Source organism: Protopterus annectens, chromosome 6.part1, assembly GCF_019279795.1.
Source record: "Protopterus annectens isolate FY-2018-M chromosome 6.part1, PAN1.0, whole genome shotgun sequence".
Taxonomy (NCBI): domain Eukaryota; kingdom Metazoa; phylum Chordata; order Ceratodontiformes; family Protopteridae; genus Protopterus; species Protopterus annectens.
Window position 1 is genome coordinate 61,950,374 of NC_056738.1, and position 20,480 is coordinate 61,970,853.

Sequence of the window (20,480 nt, forward strand, 5' to 3'; positions counted from 1 at the left end):
TGGTGTCACTCCCAGCTCACAGACTCCAAAAATTGAGGCTACAGCTTGGGGTGATACTGTGTCAAAACAAAGTGTCAGAGAGAGAAATTCTTCAAGTCCTAGGATCCATGGCAGCTTCCATACCAATAGTGCCTCTTGCGAAACTGCACATGCAAATTCTCCAATGGCTTCTTCTCTCTCATTGGTTCCCAAACCATCACCCTCTATGTTTTCAGATTCAGATAACCAACTCTTGCAAGTAAGACCTTCTTTGGTGGATGAGGCCAGACACAAAACGTTGTAGCCGCTCATTCCAGTCCCCTCAGCGCAAGGCCATTGTGACCACAGATGCTTCCCTGACAGGGTGGGGGGGGGGTACTTCCAGGCAAAGACAGTCCAAGGCACATGATCCACTTTGGAGGCCAACCTGCATATCAGCATTCTAGAACTGAGAGCTGTGCTGTTAGCGTTGCAAGCATTTCAAATGATTCTTCCTTCTGGAACGATTGCAATTCAGTCAGGCAATATGCCAGTAGTGTGGTATATCAACAAGCAAGGAGGAACCAAGTCATACCCCCTGTGTCGAGAAGCCATGAGAATTTGACAGTGGGCAATAGCTTCCAACTGCTTTCTGATAGCAGCGCATATCCCAGGGAACTCCACCGTGATTGCAAACAAGTTGAGCAGATGCATTCTCTTGCCCCACGAGTGGTCTCTCAATCCTGAAGTAATGGCAGAAATTTTCAGCCGTTGAGGCCAGCCTTGCTGTGACCTTTTTGCCTCCCCATCCAACATGAAATGCAGCATCTATGTTGCCCTATTCTCTCCAAAGGGGGAGTCCCCGAGGGATGCTCTGATTCACGATTGGCCCACAGGACTTCTTTATGCCTATCCCCCCATTCCTCTGATTCTTCAATTCATAAAGAAAGCTATTTGGTTAAAATGTAAAGTGATCCTCATAGCCCCCTTTTGGCCTCAACAAGTTTGGTTCCCCTTCCTTCGGTCTCATCTGTTATATCTACCATGGATTCTGGACCCTTTTCCAGACCTGATTTCTCACCCCCAATGGTCGAGTCACCCGAATCTGTCCAGTCTCAAGCTGACAGCTTGATTTCTCCACTTCCATTAGTTGCCAGGCAAGATGATCTCAACTCACCTGTTTGTGACATTATTCTGGCCTCTCATAAACCATCCATCAGAAGACTATATCTGGACAAATGGAAAAGGTTTTCTATTTGGTCAAAGGAAAAGATGCTAGATCCGTATTCGGCTAATGTCACAGCGGTCTTACAATATCTGTCTAAGCTTTTTGAAGATGGAACCACAGCCTCTACCATACGAGTACATCTGGTGGCGATTTCTAATTACCATAATGGGCTTGGACGGTGGTACTCTCATATCACTGCCTTTATGTAAAACTTTTCTCAAAGGTGTTTCTCACATTAGACCTCCAATGAGACAGCCTATAGAGCCATGGAATCTCACGTTAGTTCTCCAGTCCTTGACTCAACCCCCTTGATCACTTCTGTGTCTCTGCTCGACAGTGGCACAGGAAAATAACTTTCTTGGGTGGCGTAAGCTATGTAAACTTGCTGGCTAGGCTTAAATAGGCCCTTGAGCCAATAGCCTAGTACATACCTCTAAACCCGCAGTGAAATGTAATCTCAAATTCCTGTCATGGAAATCTCTCCTCTTGGTAGCCATCACGTCAGCCAGACGAATTTTGGAGTTGCAGGCATTGTGAACCAAAAGACCCTATCTAATCTTCCAGAAGGACAAAGTATCACTCCGGACGAACCCATCTTTTCTCCCCAAAGTTGTTTCTAACTTTTCCATCAATCAGTTTATTGACCTACCAGTATTTTTCCCAAACTTTTCTAATAAAGGAGAATACTGCCTACATTCCTTGGATGTGCACAGGCAATTGAAATTTTATTTAGACAGGACCAAAACAATACATAAGACTGACGAACTTTTCATTTCCTTTTCTGGCCTAGAATGGGAAAGTCTGTCTCCAATGTCACTTTATCAAAATGGCTAAGGGACTGCATACGTTTCACCTATTAATTTGCAAAAGAACCTATGCCACAAAATATTAAATCCCATTCCACTAGATCAATGGCAACTTCTGTAGCCTTCTATTTCAGGGCTTCTGTTGATGACATTTGCGCAGCAGCCACTTGGGCTAAACCCCACACTTTTATCAGTCATTACAAATTGGATGTGGTCTCCGGAGAGAGAGCTACCTTCGGCTCAATGGTTCTCAGGAAAGTTCTTCCATAAGGGCCACCCAAAGGATCTCAAGGTAGCTGGGGATTCTGTCCCATCAGTGATGAATGGAAAGAAGATTAACAACATCAGATAAAGAAGTTGTCTTACCATAATGTTCCATCTGTGTTGTTGATCTTCTTTCATTCATCACCTCCCACCCTATTTCCCCTGACAAAGGCTCCTGGGGGGAATGCTTTGGGTCTAAGTGGTGTCTTAGGACATTTGCGCAGAAATGGCCTCTACTTTACTTGTATAACATGGGCAAACTCGATCTGAGGTAACAGGGTGAAGGGCATTGTGGGTAGAAGCTTAGCTGGAGAGTTGTTGGCTGGCACGAGCTTGGCATTAGGCTGGCTCAGTTCCGTGGCCTTGTAACCAAACCCATCAGTGATGAATGAATGAAAGAAGATCAACAACACAGATGGAATGTTATGGTCAGACATAACTTCTTTTTTCCAAAAACAAGGTTCCTACTCTTCTAGACTAGTCCTTCAAGCTCTGGGAGCTATGGCAGCAGCCATAACCATAGTGCCCCTTGCAAGGTATCATATGAGGCTGTTTCAATGGCTCTTGGTGGCGCAATGGTCAGTTTTGCCACAGCCAATGTTTCACCCAATTCTAATAAATCATTGCAAGAAGGATCTGTTCTAGTGGATGAAGTCTGAAGAAAATTTATGGGGCTGTGCCCTCACTCTTACAGCCATATTGATCACTGATGCTTCCCAGATTGGTTGGGGGGAGGGCATTATCTGGGAAGGGCAGTCTAAGGCACTTGGTCCCCACAAAAGGCCAATTTGCACATCAGTGTCCTAGAATTGAGGCAGTGCTTCTAGCATTGCAAACCTTTCAGTCTGTCCTTCCTTTGGGGACAGCTGCAATTCAGTCAGACAACATGTCAGTAGTCTGGTACATCAACAAGCAGGGTGTAACCATATCCTACTCCCTGTGTCGGGAAGCCCTCAGGATTTGGCAATGGGCTATCACTTCCAACCTCGTTCTAATAGCAGCACATATCCCTGGAAGCTCCAACATGATAGCAGACAAACTGAGCAGATGCAGCCTCCTGCCTCATGAGTAGTCTCTCAATCACAATATAGCGATGAGCTGGGGCCAGCCTTGCTGCAGTCAGTTCGCCTCCCCAATGAACAACAAATGCAGCAGCTATTTTGCCCTAATTCCCCCGTGGGGGGAGTCCGCAAGAGGCATACTCCTCCTCAATTGGCCCCCAGGACTACTTTTATGCCTTCCCCCCATTCCGCTGATCCCCTTATTCTTGAGCAAAGCCCAAAGGATGAGAAGCAAAGTGGTCCTCATTGCACCCTATTGGCCTGATCAAGTCTGGTTCCACTTCCTTTGGCCTCACCTGGTTCACTGTCCGTGGATTCTGGACCCAGTTCCAGACCTGCTGCCTCACCCGCAGGGATTGGTGCATCACAATCTCCACAATCTGAAGCTGACAGCTTGGTGTCTCCAATTCCATTAATTGCCAGGCAAAACAAATTATCTTCTTCAGTTTAGAAAATCCTTCTGGCTTCTCATAAACCGTCCACCAGGAAACTCTATCTTTGCAAATGTAAGACATTCTCAATCTGGGCCCGTGCAAGTAATATAGATCCCTTTTCAGCACCTGTTGACAAGGTCTTGGAATTTCTGGCTTCACTTTTTGAGCTACAAGTTTCTACTTCCACCATCAAAGTCCAATTAGAAGCCATTTCCAATTTTCATAATGGGTTTGATGACCATACCTTGATTTCCCATCATTTATCCAAAATTTTTTTTAAAGGTGCTTTACATCTAAAGCCCCCATTCAAGGATCCTATAGGTCCATGGGATTTGACCTTAGTACTACAATCTTTAGTCCTACCGCTCTTTGATCCAGCAGCTATTTGCGATCTCAAATTCCTGTCATGGAAAACGTGTTCTGGTGGCCATCACTTCTCCCTGGAGAGTTTCTGAATTGCAGGCTTTATCTGTGAAAACACCCTTATATGATTTTTCACAAGGATAGGGTGTCATTAAGAACCAATCCGTCCTTTCTTTCTAAAGTGATCTCAGAATCTAATATTACCAGACTGTAGATTTGCCTGTTTTCTTTCCAAATTTTTCAAATAAAGGTGAATACTGCTTGCATGTTCTAGATGTTCACAGACAGTTTCTTTTCTACCTGGACAGAACCGGACAATTTAGAAAATCAGATCAATTATTTGTATCCTTTTCAGGTCCCACTTTGGGTAAACCCATCTCCAAAGTTACCTTATCAAGATTGCTTAGGGATTGTGTCACCTTTATTTACAACCATAATAAACTCAAGCTACCTGCGCCAGTTAGAGCGCATTCCACCAGATTTGTATCCACTTCAACTGTTTTCCATTCCAAGGCCTCCATGGAAGAAATATGTGCAGCCGCAACATGGGCCACTCTCCATACATTTATCAGTCATTGCAAATTGGATATGGTCTCTAGGGGAAGAGCATCTTTTGGCACTATGGTGCTCAGGAATATCCTTCCGTAGGACCACCCAGGAGATAAAGTAGCTGGGGACTCTGTCCCATTCATCAAGAATGAATGAAGATTGACAACATCAGATAAAGAAGTTATGTCCTTATCATAACGTTCCATCTGTATTGTTGATCTTCATTCATTCTTGGCATCCCACCCTCCTGTCCCCACCAAAGGACTTCTGGAGGTTCTTACCTTTGTTCTGGGAGGTTTTTAGGGTTCTCCTTAGACAGGGCTTCTGTTATCCTGTACTTTGGCTGCAAACTTGATCTGAGGTAATGGAGAGAGGGGCATTGTAGGTAGAGTCTTAGCTCGAGAGTTTTTTGGCTGTTGCGAGCTGTATAATGACCGAGCCGGTTCTGAGGAGTTGGAACAGAATTTCCTTTCGTCAAGAATGAATGACTATCAACAACACAGATGGAACTTTATGGTAAGGACTAACTTCTTTATTTCAGAGCTTTATTTGCAGTGTATTAGACAGTGGTATATGAGACCAAAACTACAGTATTGCTAACATCCCCATTTAACAGATAAACCTGTTTGTACACCTCTGACATTCTTTAAAGTGCTGTATCCTTCTTTATGAATGAGATGAAAAGTGTCTTTTCTTTCTACCTCCTCAATTAACTGGGCAAACTTTATCTGCTAATATAAAAAGGTAAAAAAGTTTTTGTAAATCAAACATCATTAATTTTCAAGACATCTGTATGCTAGATAAGTTTTAAACCTGAGACTGTGAGTTGTTAACAAGCTTTATCCTGTATTCCTTCATTTGATTCTTAGTCTCCCTTTGCCTGCCGTATGTCTCTGGATATGTCAGTAACCAGACAGGGCTTCTGGTCACTCCTAAATACAGTTTGTTGCTCAGTGGGTTCACCTGTTTAAGAAAGAAACAAATGGATAAGTAAATATTAGCTTGTTTTGTCTCAGTCTTATACTGCAAAAACCACAACTGTCAGATGAGCATGTAAGAGTCAGTGCAAAAACTGTTGAGTATATGACTCTGAATATAATTTGGTGACTGCTGTGGTACTTAGAGATAAAGTAGTCTTACACATTATCTTCATATTCCACAAGTAGGTGGACATAATGTCTTTAATAAAGTTGTATAAAAGTGGAGAAAATGTATGTATGTATTTATTTAAATATGCCAACTGGGATAGAGTACTGTTTGCAAATGACCAATTCCAGTCTCAGCCCAGGAAAGCATTAAAGTTTGACAATTACAGATGTAAATTGAAAGAAGTGCTTATAATTATACAGTTGTTGAGTATTTAAAGGCGTGCTTCAAAGACTGTTTTATTTTTCTTGGGATCAAGCTGTATAAGTTAGCCATAAAATCACTTGCATGCAAGGAAAAAAATAAGAGAACTTCAAGATAGGAAAGAAACTGTATTCTTTTTTCAGCAGAAGTGAAAGCTGTTTATCCAGATGCATGTGACTTTGATGATGATGCTTGCAGTAATAGATGGTCTGATGCCAACGGCTTAGTAGCTCCATAGGTTTGCAGTCTTTATGAACCTTCATACCTTATTTAACTTACAAAAATAATGTTCTATTTTTTCTTCTGCTGTAGCCCCAGTTTTATCCTGTCTTCCCTGGGTTTCACATCAGTGGCTTTTGTGACTGGTGCATTGGCTCTCTGGGCCCCTTCATACCTATTCCGATCCCGGGTGGTACAAGGCACAGCTGCTGCCTGTATAGAGGAACCTTGTAGCTCAACTGACAGGTAATTATTATCTCAAAGAACGTATGAATGGAGTATGTGCTGAACTTTGATATGTTTGGGGGCAGGCATATATTGTTAGACATCTAGGCAGAAATGGTAGCGGCTAATGACGTAGTCTTAGCAGCATAATATTTTTTTACTGTCCTGTTTAGCCTTGAATGCCAGCATTCCCTATCTAGCTAGTTTTGTTTTTCATATTTTAGAAGTTATAAATGAAATTTCTTTGCAGTCTCTGTGATTTCCACAGTTTGAATCCATTGCTTCTCTAAATAGTGGTGGTCAGAGGATCATTTTAATGTCACATTTTGTGACATAGTGTCATCACATTTTCAGTAAAATGCAACTCTCCTTTATAGAAGTCATTGTGCATCCCCACTGTAGGGATATTCTGTTGTCTGAATATTTAGTAACACTGAGTTCCATTTTGCATGGCACAGGATTGCCTGTTTCCAGATTTACTTGTAATGAGTTTATCATTTGAGTGTGCTAATGAAAAGTTTGCTTTAGACCTGTAAGTAAGGGAAGGTACTTCTGAATGAAATCCTGCTAGTATGGACTTATGAATATGGCTTCATAATTCTGTGGTATTTCACTGTGTAGTAAAGGTATTTGCTGTTGGCAAGTCAGAAGAGTATAAGGGAAATATGAGAGCTAGTATGTTGTCATGGTATTTGTAAATGTGTTAAACTGGGTGCCAGGCAGAAATATAAGGCAGTCATGATCAACACTGAAGTGCGATCACAAAAGTCTGCGTGCTGAAAGTTATATTAAATCAAGATTTGTATTGTCTTAGGGATTCCCTTTACTTTTTTGAAACACCTTTATTGAATCCTTTTTATTTTTTAGGAGGATTCCCTTTACTCTGAGGTACAGTGAGCTCGAAGTTAGCATAAATAGCTGGAGGTGGGAGTATAGACAAAATTGTTTTTCAGAGTTGAAATTAATTTTAATTGTTAGTGCTCAGGCATCACATTTTTGTGATTGTACTTTTCATGTTTAGTTTATCAGATTTCTGTCAGGGAGTCTTGTTAATCAGATAAGTGACTGCTTTCTGAAGCTGTTTTCAGCTAAGACCTGGCCAGTAAACATTAAATACAAGTTAGAAACTATCAGTATAGTCAGATGCAAATTTTATCTAAAAATTACTGTTAAATACAAAATTAAGAAAAAAATGAAAGAATGTGCATTTTAAACAAGCTATACACACATGATGGGAACATGGGTTATGTGCAACATCACAAACAGGGATGTAAGAAAGAGAGAAGTGGGATTAAGTATGTGTTGCTGCTGTTTTGGGGTTTGAGAAATATTTACTTTTTGGCATTGGGACTGCCTTTATCAAAATACTAACAAGTTAAATTTGGTATTGATCAATGCACCATAAAAGTTGTGAAATGTTTGAACAGCTAAACATTTAGTGTAGAGCAGGTGATGAGTATGATTTGAGTAAATAATGCATTTTTTCAGTGCATTTCATCTAATCAAGCCCGTTCTGTGGAATGGATTCAGAAGTAATAACCTCAGCAAAAACTTTGACTAATATGAAAATGGGAGAGATCAGGGGTAGGACTGTTACTGAAAACTGTATTGCTTCATGATTAAATGCTAGGGCACAGAAGGTTGTGGTGCGAGGGACAATGTCAGCAATAAGGAAATGACTAGTGGGGTACCACAGGAATCAGTGCTGGGTCCAGTATTGGTTAGTGCGTTTGAAACTTGGGGAATGGAGAAGAAGGTCAGCCTCTTTGCTGACAACACAAAGATAGGTGCTGCTGTGGGGATGTCTAAGACTGGATTTGGAAACGCTGACAAATGTTAGTCGTCTGTGCATGGGAAATCTCTCCTACTTCCTTCATTCTGGGTATTTTTCTGTGAAGCATGCACATTCTCTAGGCATTTGTTGTGGTGTCCCGAGCAACACTGTGAGAGTGTGTCTTGCCTCTGAGAGCTTCAGTTGTTTTTTGACACTTAAATGTTTGGAACCTTGAACCCGGTTTCATTCATGGAAAAATTCCCTACGTTTGATGCGTACAAAATTGAAGCCATCAAAGTGTTAATTTTTTTAAACACTTTTATTAACTTCTTATATTTTAAACAATGGCATAAGTGTAGAAACTTTAATTGAAAGAAAGCAAACTATATATGTTTTCTGTTTAACTACCACTATTCACTCCATTACATACATTTCTTAGTTCCTGCCTTCTCTTAAACTACCGACAGTCTTGCTCCTGAACATTATTCTACATGTATTGTTCCCACAAACCCCACTTTATTCCTTTTTCTAAAGATCCCACCTCCAATTCTTTTATCTCCTTTTCAATATTCAGTACTTCAGTCACAGTTGGTTTAGATTTTGATTAGCATTTTTTTAAGTAATTGCTTTTTTGGCAACTAATAGCATTAAACGTAGTAAGGCCTTACTATATATGGGCAACTCAGACCCTGTATTCCAGCTGGAAATAATCATTCCTTAGTTACAACCATATGCTCCTCCAATATTTTTGATAAAAGTACTATGTTGGGAATTTTTTAAATCTGCCATATTGTTACATTTCCATAAAACAGATTCACAGTTACCCCTCTCTCTCACGTCACACTTCCAGCATTTGTTATTTACCTGAGGAAGAAATCTCTGAAATCTGCTGTGAGTATAAAGATACCTAATCAAGCACTTCTAAGCAACAGTTCTTAAACCTGCTGGACTTTGTTGCAAACTAGGGAGACGTATAGATGTCTTCCCATTCTTCATTTGTATAATGCCTTTCCATTCTCTGTTCCCTATCTTTTACAACCTCACCTGCTTCTTAAAATTATCATACAGTTTTTTTATATGACCTACTAATTATCCATTTTTAACAGCAACTTGTGTTGTCGACTCAACTACAATCTCTGCTGTTGCTGTTCTTTTCATTTTGCACTCCCCAATTCCTTTTTCTGTCTATGCACTCTTATAAGTCCCTGACCTCTGTAATTGTTTGCTCCCAATATATTGGTTCCTTTGCGGTTTTTTTTTTTCATTAAATCTTAGCCCTCTCTTGCCTGTTTTGTATACCCCTACTTGTAGTCATCCTTATTAGTACAGTCTTCTTTCTGGATTCCTGTGTTGGCTTAGTTCTTAGAATACTTTGTTCTACTATGAGTATAATATTCTGTATGTTTTTATCATTCTCCTTAAGGCCCTGGAACTCCCCAGCCTATTTCATCATCAGTCCTTTCCACTGTGACTTATAACCAGCTGATTATGTTATGTATACAAGTATTAGTTGCATAGCTGTAAAGTTGTCATTATCAGTCCTCTTTTTCCACTTTTTACATGAGGTTGGTGTCACGTCAACATTAGTCACTGTAACCAAGTCATCTAGAGCCAGTGTTTACACTACTGCGTGGCAAGCACTGACCTGGCATCCCTTCAGGTCAGGTAATCCTAAATTGCCGTGTATGGGAAGATAATTATGGTCCACAACTTCTCTTCTTGTTGATAAAACTACTCCTGACCTATATATAAAACTAAAGGGACTAGAAACATTTTCACTGCCTATACCTTACTATCCATATCCATAATAAAGAACTTCCAGCTTTTTGATTTTGTACTACTGTTTGTTTAGTCTCTTCTCACATATCATTAGCTGCCATAATAGAATTCTTTTTAGTACATGCACCTAAACACTTCATCTTGTTGTGTCCCCTTATATATAAGTATTACTGAACCAATTCATGTGTGGGTACATGGTTTACCACTATAGCCCTTGTTTCACTTTCATTTATTTTATATCCTGAAAAGACTGAAGCTGTCTCAAAATGTTCCACCATAATGTCCTTTTCTGAATGTATCAAGTACAAAAATATCATCTGTGAATAAAGCTAACTTTTGTTGCGGCTGCTGGATCTTATGACAGGAGTAATACTGGCTTATACTACTTCGGGGAATACATTTTTTCAAGTACTGCTAGTGCTCCATTCTGGCCAGTTAAAGAAACAGGAGGAAGAAACTCCATCTATGCCTAACATATCACAAGAATGAAGCAGATTAGAGTATCCAGTGTAGAGATTAGGATGAGAGTTTGAAATGAGCCTTTGACATGGCAGAGTGTAAGGAAGATGGATTCTGACACAGCCTACTCCATTAGAGGACCTCTTGACCCCACATGTTAAGAGTGCTTTCTCAGGTGTCTGGTGATTGAGTTTTTGCATGTCCGCCTCTTCAGTGAATGATAGAGTCCATAAGAGGTGTACCCCAGCAAACACCTTGATGGGTATTGTCAGAAGTGTCAGCACTGCCCTTCCCAGCTTGAATAACCAGAAATCTTCTGTGACTTTCTTGCATATAGAGAGCAAGCCCTTGAGTCTTCCAGGTGGTGGTTGCATGTGGGACCAAAGATTGGTCTCCCCAGGCATCCCTTGGGTCCTCCACTGTCAGTGCCCCAGTAAAGAGAGTCCACCATTTATTCCATTGCCAGAGTTCCCTAGTCAGCACCTTGGCATCAGACAGTTGTATGATGTTGGATTTAACCTGCCCTCATAGGTATATGAATGCATCCTAAGGGAACATGGACTGGTGCCTGTACTAAGCTAAGTGCATGTCTGTCCTCACATTACCTTCAGCAGGTGCACCCATGTGTACCACTGCCCTGGCATGTGACATTCTGCACTCACTGACTGCATACTTGACCAAATATACTTTGACCAACTGTGGGTCCATCCCAAAGCTGACCAAAGTGTCTCCCTTGCTCTGTGTGTCTTGGGAAGGAACTCAAAGGACCTAGAGGCCCTTACCTCATAGATGGGCAAGGGCAGCAGCATCGGTTTTCCCTGCAGTTTCTTCCAGATGACCCCTTCTTTTGAGAAACACACAGGCTTTGGCATAGTTAAGTCCTACTCTGTACCCCCCCCCCAACATGTCTCAACAAACTCATTGTCATATTTTTTTTTTATTAATTTAAGTAAAGTCAGGAGAGTGTTTTGTGTAACATGATTCACTAAGTAACTGCAAAAGGAAGAGAAGAAACCTTGGATTTTCTAATAAGCCTGAAAAGTTTGGTATGCTGTTGTCTTTGTGCTCAGGAAGGTGGATGCACTTTATAAGCTTTCCACTGTTGCAGTACTGCTGAACAATTTGGAAATATCCATCCAGGGGTGTCATACGTCCAGCCAATTCACAAAATCTTGGACACCTTCCTTTTATTCCATATGTCTGAGACATGAGATTACACACTGGTACATAACAGATGTACGGGCATGAAAATCTTCAGAATTTTTTTTTGCTGCCAGCCCGAAAAGGAAAACTGTCTGGTATCACAGTCTGTCAGTTGTACAGTGTGAGCTATTTTCATTTGTTTTTAGCAGATAATTGACCCCAGTGGGGACCTTCCCCATTTTCATTCATTTTTTTGTGTTAAAAATGTTGAATTTTATGTCATCCAGGATCAAGGAATGCAGCTGTGGATAGAAAATTCCCTATAAGGATAACCATACTGTGTTTATTTGGGATCTGAACATAATAATAGGGAGTGCACTGTCTGTATATCCTTTGTCCTAAAGGCTATCAAAAGTCACTTAGCTTCCCTTAACTTGTATATCAAAAATTAAACAGATTAAGGAACTAGTTGAGGAAAGATGGCCTCCAAGTCATTTCTTTTGAATGGCCCTCAACAGCCACATAAGCCTAAGAAGCTAGACTGAAGGACTCAGTATTGTCTGTTGTCCAGTTATAGTTGGACATTTCTGTCAAAGCACTTGGTGAGTCTGCAGATGTTCTTCATGTTTCACTGTTGCAGTCATCACACTTGGGTTATCTGCCTGCAGGTAGCCCTCAGTCAGCCCGAATATCAGAGTCTTAGTATTTCTGTGTCAGATGCTGTCACTTCTTCCATGACGTCAAGCTGTCAGGAGTATAGAAACAGGCAGCTGATGCCATTACACCAGTCTTTCTTCCCGAAGAGGAGCCCGAAGCAGAAGCAGTTTGCAAGTGCCGGTCGGCTGCTACCTGAAATCTTCAATGTTGTGTAGTCCAATCTCACCTTCACTTTTATGAATGGGTTGCTCTGACTCAGCCGATTTATAAGCTCGAAGACTTCTAGTTGGCTCGTGGTTAAGCAGGTATCCCATAGTGCACCAGTACAAACCCCAGATCTCGTTTGCCGCGTCGACAAGTTCGGTAGTGCTTCTCTTCACTCTGGCTAAGTGTTAACTTTTTTCTTGCTTACATTGTTTAAAATCTTGTTCAAAGTTATGTTAGTGTATACAATTGTTGTTGCATTAGTATTTGTTAGTGTAGGTTACCGTTAATGTGCTTTGTGGTATGCTGTGTACCAGATATTCATCGTGTTACCCTGCTGCAGTCATCACACTTGGGTTATCCTGTCATCAGGCGGTCCCGCAGTCGGCCGGAATTCCAAAGTCTTGGTCCGACGTTGGTTGCTGTCGCCTCATCCCTGACGTCAGTGCACCAGGGGTATATATATTGCAACCGACGCCATTTTCTTCAGTCTTTCTTGCCACGTGGTGCCCGAAGCAGAAGCAGTTCGCAAGTGCCGGTCGGCCGACTCCTGAGATTGTCGAATTCGAATTTCAGACCGAAGTCTTCTATAAAGCTAAGTACCCCGTTGGAGAAACTTTTCTTGCCTCAGACTGATGTCAGAAAAAGTTAACAATTGCATTTCTTGTGGGAAGCAAATACCTCATAAGGATTTTCATTCTTACTGCATACCTTGCCTAGGCCCTGATCACGACGTCACTTCTTGTCAGTTTTGTGCTAGGTTTAATAAGCATACTATTAAAAGGCGATTTGATTTCGCACGACACTATTTTGGTAGAAAATTTAACTATAACATGCCGTTGGAGCTATCGACTACCAGCGTGCACAAAAAACGCAGGGATAAGGACCGACAGCCCAGGCCTAAGCCAGATTCCGAGGCCTCGGTTGATCCGGACTCCGGTTCTCAGTGAGGCTCCGACGCAGCCCTGACTACTGCAGATCTGGAACCCAAGACCGCTACGGATATTTTGACGGAATGTACTAGGCCGACGCAGCCTTTTACTTCAGGCCCTTCCGACGACTTAGCTTCTAAAGACGTCGGTGCTACAGAAACGCCTTCGGTTTCTGAAGGCGTTTTCAGACCGACGACTCTCACCATTAAAATGTTTTCTAAATCTAAAAAGACTGCACTTCAGTCTCCTGTTCAAGGCCCTATGCCTAAGAAACAGATGCTCAAAATGGCTGAAGATTTGATTTCTCTTATCAGGGGTTCACAGCCCCCTCCTGACAAAAGGCCTAGACAAGAGGAAGACTCTGCTTCCTCTGAGCAACTGTCCATTTCTTCGGATTCCTCTGAGGACCAAGATTATTCCTACTCTCCTTATGAAGAATCTGATGCTGAAGACTCTGTTCCCTCAGCTTCTCCTCCTGAGGACTACTCCTTTGGGGAAACCTTACACACTATGAGGGAACATTTTCACTGGGAAGGTCAGGACTACTCTGATTCCAAGAAAAGGCTCAGAGAGTTTCTCTTACTCCCCCAACACAGACTTCTAGCCATCCCACCTGTGTTGGACATTGTGGATGATGTCTATTTAGAATCCAGTTTCAACCCAGACTCTCTTCCTCCTGCTCCAGCAAAGACTGACAGATACTACAGAGTACCTGATTCCCACAAATTTCTTTACAAAAGCCCAGTAGCTGACCCAGAGACTTTCTCCCAGGGTCACAAGTGGGCTAAGGCTTCTATGGCTAAAAACCCAGTACCTTCTGAGAGGGATTCCAGAGCACTAGACAGGTGGGGGAAAAAGATTTACACCTCAGCCACATTAGCTATGAGGGCACTAAATTGTCAATTTCATATGCTTAAGTATCAGCAATTTCTAATCTCTCAGTTAAAGCAAAGGATAACCTCCCTACCCCAACAATCTGAATTGAAAGAAGTACAGGATTTGTTACACGCCACTGAGCAGGTGGGCAAACATACCTTGCAATGTGGGTTTGATTCTTTGGAGGCCTCCTGCAGAGCAGCTGTCACTGGATCGGTTATACGTAGGCATGCTTGGTTAAAGGAACAAACTCTGCCTGATCATGTTAAAGCAAAACTACTAGATGCTCCCTTACAGCAGGATGTTCTTTTTGGGGTTAAAGCAGAAGAAGTTTTAAAGAAAATGGAAGATAAGGCAAAATCAATGCAGACAGTCAAAGATTTCCTACAAGTACAACCCCCTCGCTTCAGTAGAAACTGGCCAACAAAAACTTGGTCCTTTCCAGCTACTGACAGACCACAGAGGGGTAAATACAGGCACCCAAGGGGCAGAGGACAACCACAAGCCCAGTATAAACCTCGCCAATGGGGCACTACAACACAGAAGGGAGGAGAAGACAGGTCTCAACCCACCAGAAGGCAAACTCAATGGCTTGCACCTCATCTGGCCAAGCAGTACTCTCTTGACAGCCCCCTTGGGGGGAAAACTCGCACTTTTTGCAGACAACTGGCACATGGTCACAAAGGACAAATGGGTCCTAGACATAATTTTACGAGGATACAGATTTCACTTTCACACCTTGCCAATGAAAAGAGGAATGCCAAACCTGCCACAAAATCAATGGGCAGAGGCACAAAAGCAAGTTACAGCTCTCATAGACATGAGAGCCATTCAACTGGTACCTACTCGAGAGTAAGGCCAAGGATTTTACTCAAGGCTCTTTCTAGTACCCAGAAAGGACAATGCTTGGAGACCAATTCTGGACCTTTCAATTCTAAACACTTACTTACAAGATCCCAAATTCAAGATGCTAACACTACAGCAGCTACTTCCCATGTTGGGCAAGGAAGCATGGCTAGTAACGTTGGACCTCAAGAAGGCATACCTGCATGTCCCTATCAGACAAAGTTGCAGAAGATACCTCCGTTTCATTGCAGGTTCAACCCATTATCAATTCTCTGCACTGCCCTTTGGCTTATCTACTGCGCCCAGAGTTTTCACAAAATGCCTGGCACCAGTAAATGCATACTGCAGACAAAGAGGAATTCAAATATATCCATACCTGGACGACTGCCTCATCCAAGCAGAAAGCAAAGACATCATCTGACCTTTTCCTCAATTAAAATCCATGCTTCAGCTATTTCAGCTCACTACAACACGAATCCACCTTTATTTTCAAATCCTCTTCTAAGGCAGTTCCTCAGAGGGATGGGACCTCAACTTTGTACTGGAAAAACTAACGCTACCTCCCTTTGAACCAGCTTTCTCTGCAGACCTTCAGTTCCTATCTTGGAAGACTGCCCTGCTCCTGGCAATAACTTCAGCTAGGAGAGTCTCAGAACTACAGGCACTAATGGCAGTGGAACCTTTCCTCATTTTTCATCAAGACAGAGTTTCTCTACAAACTAATCCTTCCTTTATGCCTAAGGTGGTTTCCAGTGTAGCTTTAAATCAAACCATCCACCTTCTTCCCCAATCCACAGAACAAAGGTGAGAGACTCCTGCATTCCTTGGACATTCATAGGCAGCTTCGTTACTACTTGGATGAAACTAAGACTTTCAGAAAAACTGACCAGCTCTTTGTATCCTATGCTACAGCTTCTCAAGGGAGGGCTATATCCAAGCAAACCATTTCAAAATGGATAGGTCATTGCATACGGTTCTGTTATACCCATCATGGGAAACCAGTTCCTGCTACCATTAGATCCCACTCTACCAGGGCAACAGCTACCTCTACAGCCTTTCTCAGGGGGGTTCCTACCAAGGACATTTTAGAAGCTGCAACTTGGAGTTCTGTACACATCTTCACCAAACACTATCACTTGCCTCTTTACTCTAAGTCCAGGGCGGGCTTCGCCTCTGCAGTTCTACAGGGCCTTATTGCCTCCAATAACCCTCTATGATACCCCCCCCCCACCTTAGCTTTGGGATTCAACCCAAGTGTGATGACTGCAGCAGGGTAACACGTTGAACATAGTACAGTTTTGTACCTACCATAAATGTAGATGTTCGAGTGTTCACCCTGCTGCAATCCAGGTTACCCTCCCTCCATCCCCTCTGATCTACTGGCTAAATCTCTGCTATGCCTTACTGATGTATTTGCTTATAGCTGAAGGGATTTTGTGTTTGTGCAGTGTTCACACCATTTGGTACTAATTCTGATCACCCTTTTGGGGGCACCTGACATCTGGGGCAAGAAAAACTGAAGAAAATGGCGTCGGTTGCAATATATATACCCCTGGTGCACTGACGTCAGGGATGAGGCGACAGCAACCGACGTCGGACCAAGACTTTGGAATTCCGGCCGACTGCAGGACCGCCTGGCGACAGGATAACCCAAGTGTGATGACTGCAGCAGGGTGAACACTCAAACATCTACATTTATGGTAGGTACAAAACTGTACTTTTTCATATTTATTGTTAGTGCAGATAGCGTGATAACTCTAGCATTTTTTCCAGCCTACAGTTTTGTAGAGCAGTTTGGTTTTGGTGGTTATCTACTGGTGTTGATTCTTACGGTGGTGGGGTCCTGGACCTCTCTTGTTTGACATCTACTTCTCTGAAGTACAGGCCAACACTAAGGGACTCTGGCTAACAAAGTTCGCAGATGACTGCAAACTGGGAGCCATTATTGAATCCCAAATAATGTTGATACTCTACAAAAGGGTCTTACAGAAACAGATGCTTGGTGCCAGAGCCATGGGCTCAAGCTCAATGCCAAGAAATGTATAGTTATCCCCTTTGGGAAAAAACATGTACCTGTGAATTAGCACATAGGTGGCAGTACACTAAACACTGACTTAGGGACACAGGTGGACAGTGGTCTCACCTTCAATAACCACATCGCCACAACAGTCAGGAAATCCTTCTATGTGGCACACCTCATCACTAAGGGCTTTTCATCCAGAAAAAAGGAGGTCATTGTCCCACTGTACTCATCTCTCATTAGACCCATTATAGAATACAACGCCCCATTTGGTATGTACCTCTCAAGACATCTGCAACAACTGAAAAGGCTGCAGAAATACCTCACTAAAAGAATCACAGGCCTAAAGCAGATGCCCTATGCTGACCACCTTAAAAAACTCCAGCTGTACTCTGTCGCATATCATCTACTCCGAGGTGATCCCTGCTTAACATACAAGGCCATGTCAAACCCAGAGTTGTTGGACATGCTACACTTAAAGAAATCCCAATCCCTCAGAGCTCCAGGGATCTAAACCTTGTCATCACAATAAACAAAACATGCTGGAGGGGATAGGTTCCTGACCCAGAGACTCCCCAGACTCTGGAATAGACTGCCCATACATGTCAAGCCGAGCACCTCTTTGGCCCTCTTCAAAAGGAACCTTGATGATTGGATGGGAGAAAGGAAATTCACCCCGGGGATCATGCCAGTCGCCCTGCTAGACAGGGGTCCAGGGAAGTAAATAGTTTGGGAAGAAATAGCCAGGGAATTGTTATGGCTAGGCTTGTATAGCCTAGTACCAACCTGTGAACCTATGGAGTTCGTTGTTCGAAACTCCAGTTTCAATTTCCTCTTTTAATTATTAGCAGATTCAGTATTTTCAGTGTGAAAGGGGTTTCTGTGTGTGTGTGAATGTTCACTGGTCTGTTTAAGTTAGAAGACCTAGCTGTCCCTTTCCTTTCTGGACTAGGCCGTTTTAGTTGGAGGACCTAGTCCTCGTGGTGTTTCTTCCTCCTTCAGGGCTAGTCCCATTTAAGTTAGAGGACCTAGTCCTCCCTTTTACTTCTCTTCTCCTTTCGTCTGTGTGTATGTCTAAAGAGGTTAAGGAGCACAAGCCTTCAGGCTTCAAGAAATACATGAAGTGCTCCCAAAAAATGTCATTGACAGATGGTCATGGTCTATGTGTCTATTGCTTAGAGGCCATCCATTTGCAAGAGACTTGCTTGTTTTGTCATGCCTTCTTCCCTAGAGTGTTACAGGAGAGAAGGAACAAGCTAATTCTAAAGGGTCGTTTAAAGCCTTCCTTTGAGGAAGCCTTGTCTAGCTCTTCCTCTTCTTCAAAGTCTACTAAATCTGCTAAGTCTAAGTCTTGAAAAGACCTTCTCCGTCACCGGCTGGTATCTTGGAGCCACCACATAAAGTTGCAAAATCGGCCTCATTGGCTCCGCTGCCTTCGGAGCCGACTGAGAGCAACATTGTGGTGACAGGGTTGGATCCAATTTGTCGGAGCCGACCACTGAATTTGTGGAACCTGCTCTTCCTCCAAGATCAAGATCCCCGACTGTGTCCTCCAGGTCTTCCAGGAGCCTTTTGGAAGATGTGGCAAGGGAGGTCCTGAGACTGCTGAAGTCGTCTGCTCTATCTAAATTGTTGTCGGCTCCGAAGCCTATGGAACCTGTTTTACCCTCGATTGTTATTCCTCCTCTGAGTTAAACTGGTTTGTCAGAGGGCTTGGTGCCATTAGTGGAACCCTCAGCTCCAGCTCCACTTGCGGTTGCTTCAGAACCGAGCTCTGCTCCGACACTTTCGGTGTCGTTCTTTGTGTCCAGGGGCCAAAGCTCTCCAGTCAGCGCCGACAGGGAAGGTTGGAATCGGTCTTCTTCGGTTCCAAGTCTCCCTCTCGGTGCTTCGGCTAGGGTGAGCTCAGACCCTGCATCTATTTCGGAGCTGATAACTCTGGCGCCGATGGCATCCTTGGTATCTTCGGCGCGGGAGAGGTCCTCGGAGCCGGAGAGGTCAGCATTCGAGATGATGATGAGCGTGCTGTCCAAGTCACCAGTTACCAACAAGGGTACCAGCACTATCCCCCCTAGAGCATCCACTTCAGTTACAGCCCCTGCTCTCTCCAGAGACAGCGGAGACCCCCAGTTTTAGGAGCCACCGGCTGGTGGCCCCCACTCTTCCTTAACCTCTCCAGAATGCCCTTCTGAGGAGCCTCCCAGGAAGAAGACATGCAAGAGGAAGCATGTTGACTCCCAGGATGAGTCTTTGACATCTGACACTGACCTTGAGAAGTCAGAAGGGTCCCCCAAGTCGTCCTCTGATGATGTCTCCTTCATGGACATCTTGGAGATCCTTAAGCAGAGGTGCGGCTGGCCCACTGTTAACCCTTCTGATGAGGAGTCGGTGTACCTGAAGGCTTTCGGGTCTCAATCTTCTGCCTCTTGGGTGTCTCCACCTTTTGACGAACTGATGGATTTAGTTAGTTGAAAGGTGTGGGATACTCCCGATGCCGTGGAGCCAGCCCCTAGGAGACCCAACAAGTTTCTTTCTGCCCCTCCAGATAAAGAATTTGTGTCCAAAGATGTCCCATTACATGCCATGGTAGTGGCAGCGGCCACTAAGAAAGAGCTTGCTGAGACTTCTTCTTCTGTCCATCCGCTGAATAAGGAGTCTCGATAGATGGACAGGTATGGGAAGCGTGTCTTCAGTTCAGCAGCTTTTACTCTTCGATCATTGAACTATCTCACTCACTTCATGAGATTGCAGAGGGATCTCCTTAAGGAGTTGGGAGATTCTATACAGGGTACATGTACTGAGGGAGTCTTTGACAAGATTTCTGCTCAGTTGTCCACCTTAAATTCTATAGTTAACTCCTCCATGCGGCTGAATGAGCGAGTAGAGCAGCGGGTTCAGGAGTTGCCCTAAGGCGTCACTCCTGGATGCGCTTGTGTAATTTTGCAGAACCATTTAAGTCCACTTTCACCAACGCCTCTTTTGATGGTTACTCATTGTTTGGATCTAAGGTGAAGGGCACACTCACTCGGTGTGAGCAAGAAAAAAAGACTCTCTCTGCCATTGGAATACGTTTTACTGTTCCCTCTAGACCATACCCTAAAGGTCAAAGGGGTGGTAAAATGTGGTTCAAGAAGTCCCAGAGGGTCTTTCCAGACACACAGGGTGAACCCTCCTACAGAGGCAAAGGAGGAGGAGGAAATGGGAGACTTCACCCTAGAGGCAGCGTCCGCAATACCAACAAGGTCGTAATTCCTTTCGGGGACGGCTTATCAGCATTCCTGATATGGGGCCCGACTGCATTTCTCTGGGGCCGGTCGGGGTCGCATTTCTTTG

The 20,480-nt window shown here is 43.3% G+C and overlaps 1 protein-coding gene across 3 annotated transcripts in view; it reads left to right on the plus strand.

Annotated features, from left to right (window-relative positions):
* SPNS1 (sphingolipid transporter 1 (putative)) overlaps positions 1-20,480 on the plus strand; it is a 1,475,635-nt gene that overhangs the window by 997,658 nt on the left and 457,497 nt on the right. For all 3 annotated transcript variants that reach the window (XM_044075481.1, XM_044075480.1, XM_044075482.1), the window contains one exon: positions 6,326-6,478. In XM_044075481.1, coding sequence (XP_043931416.1) covers positions 6,326-6,478 — 153 coding nt within the window. The remainder of the gene's footprint in view (positions 1-6,325; positions 6,479-20,480) is intronic.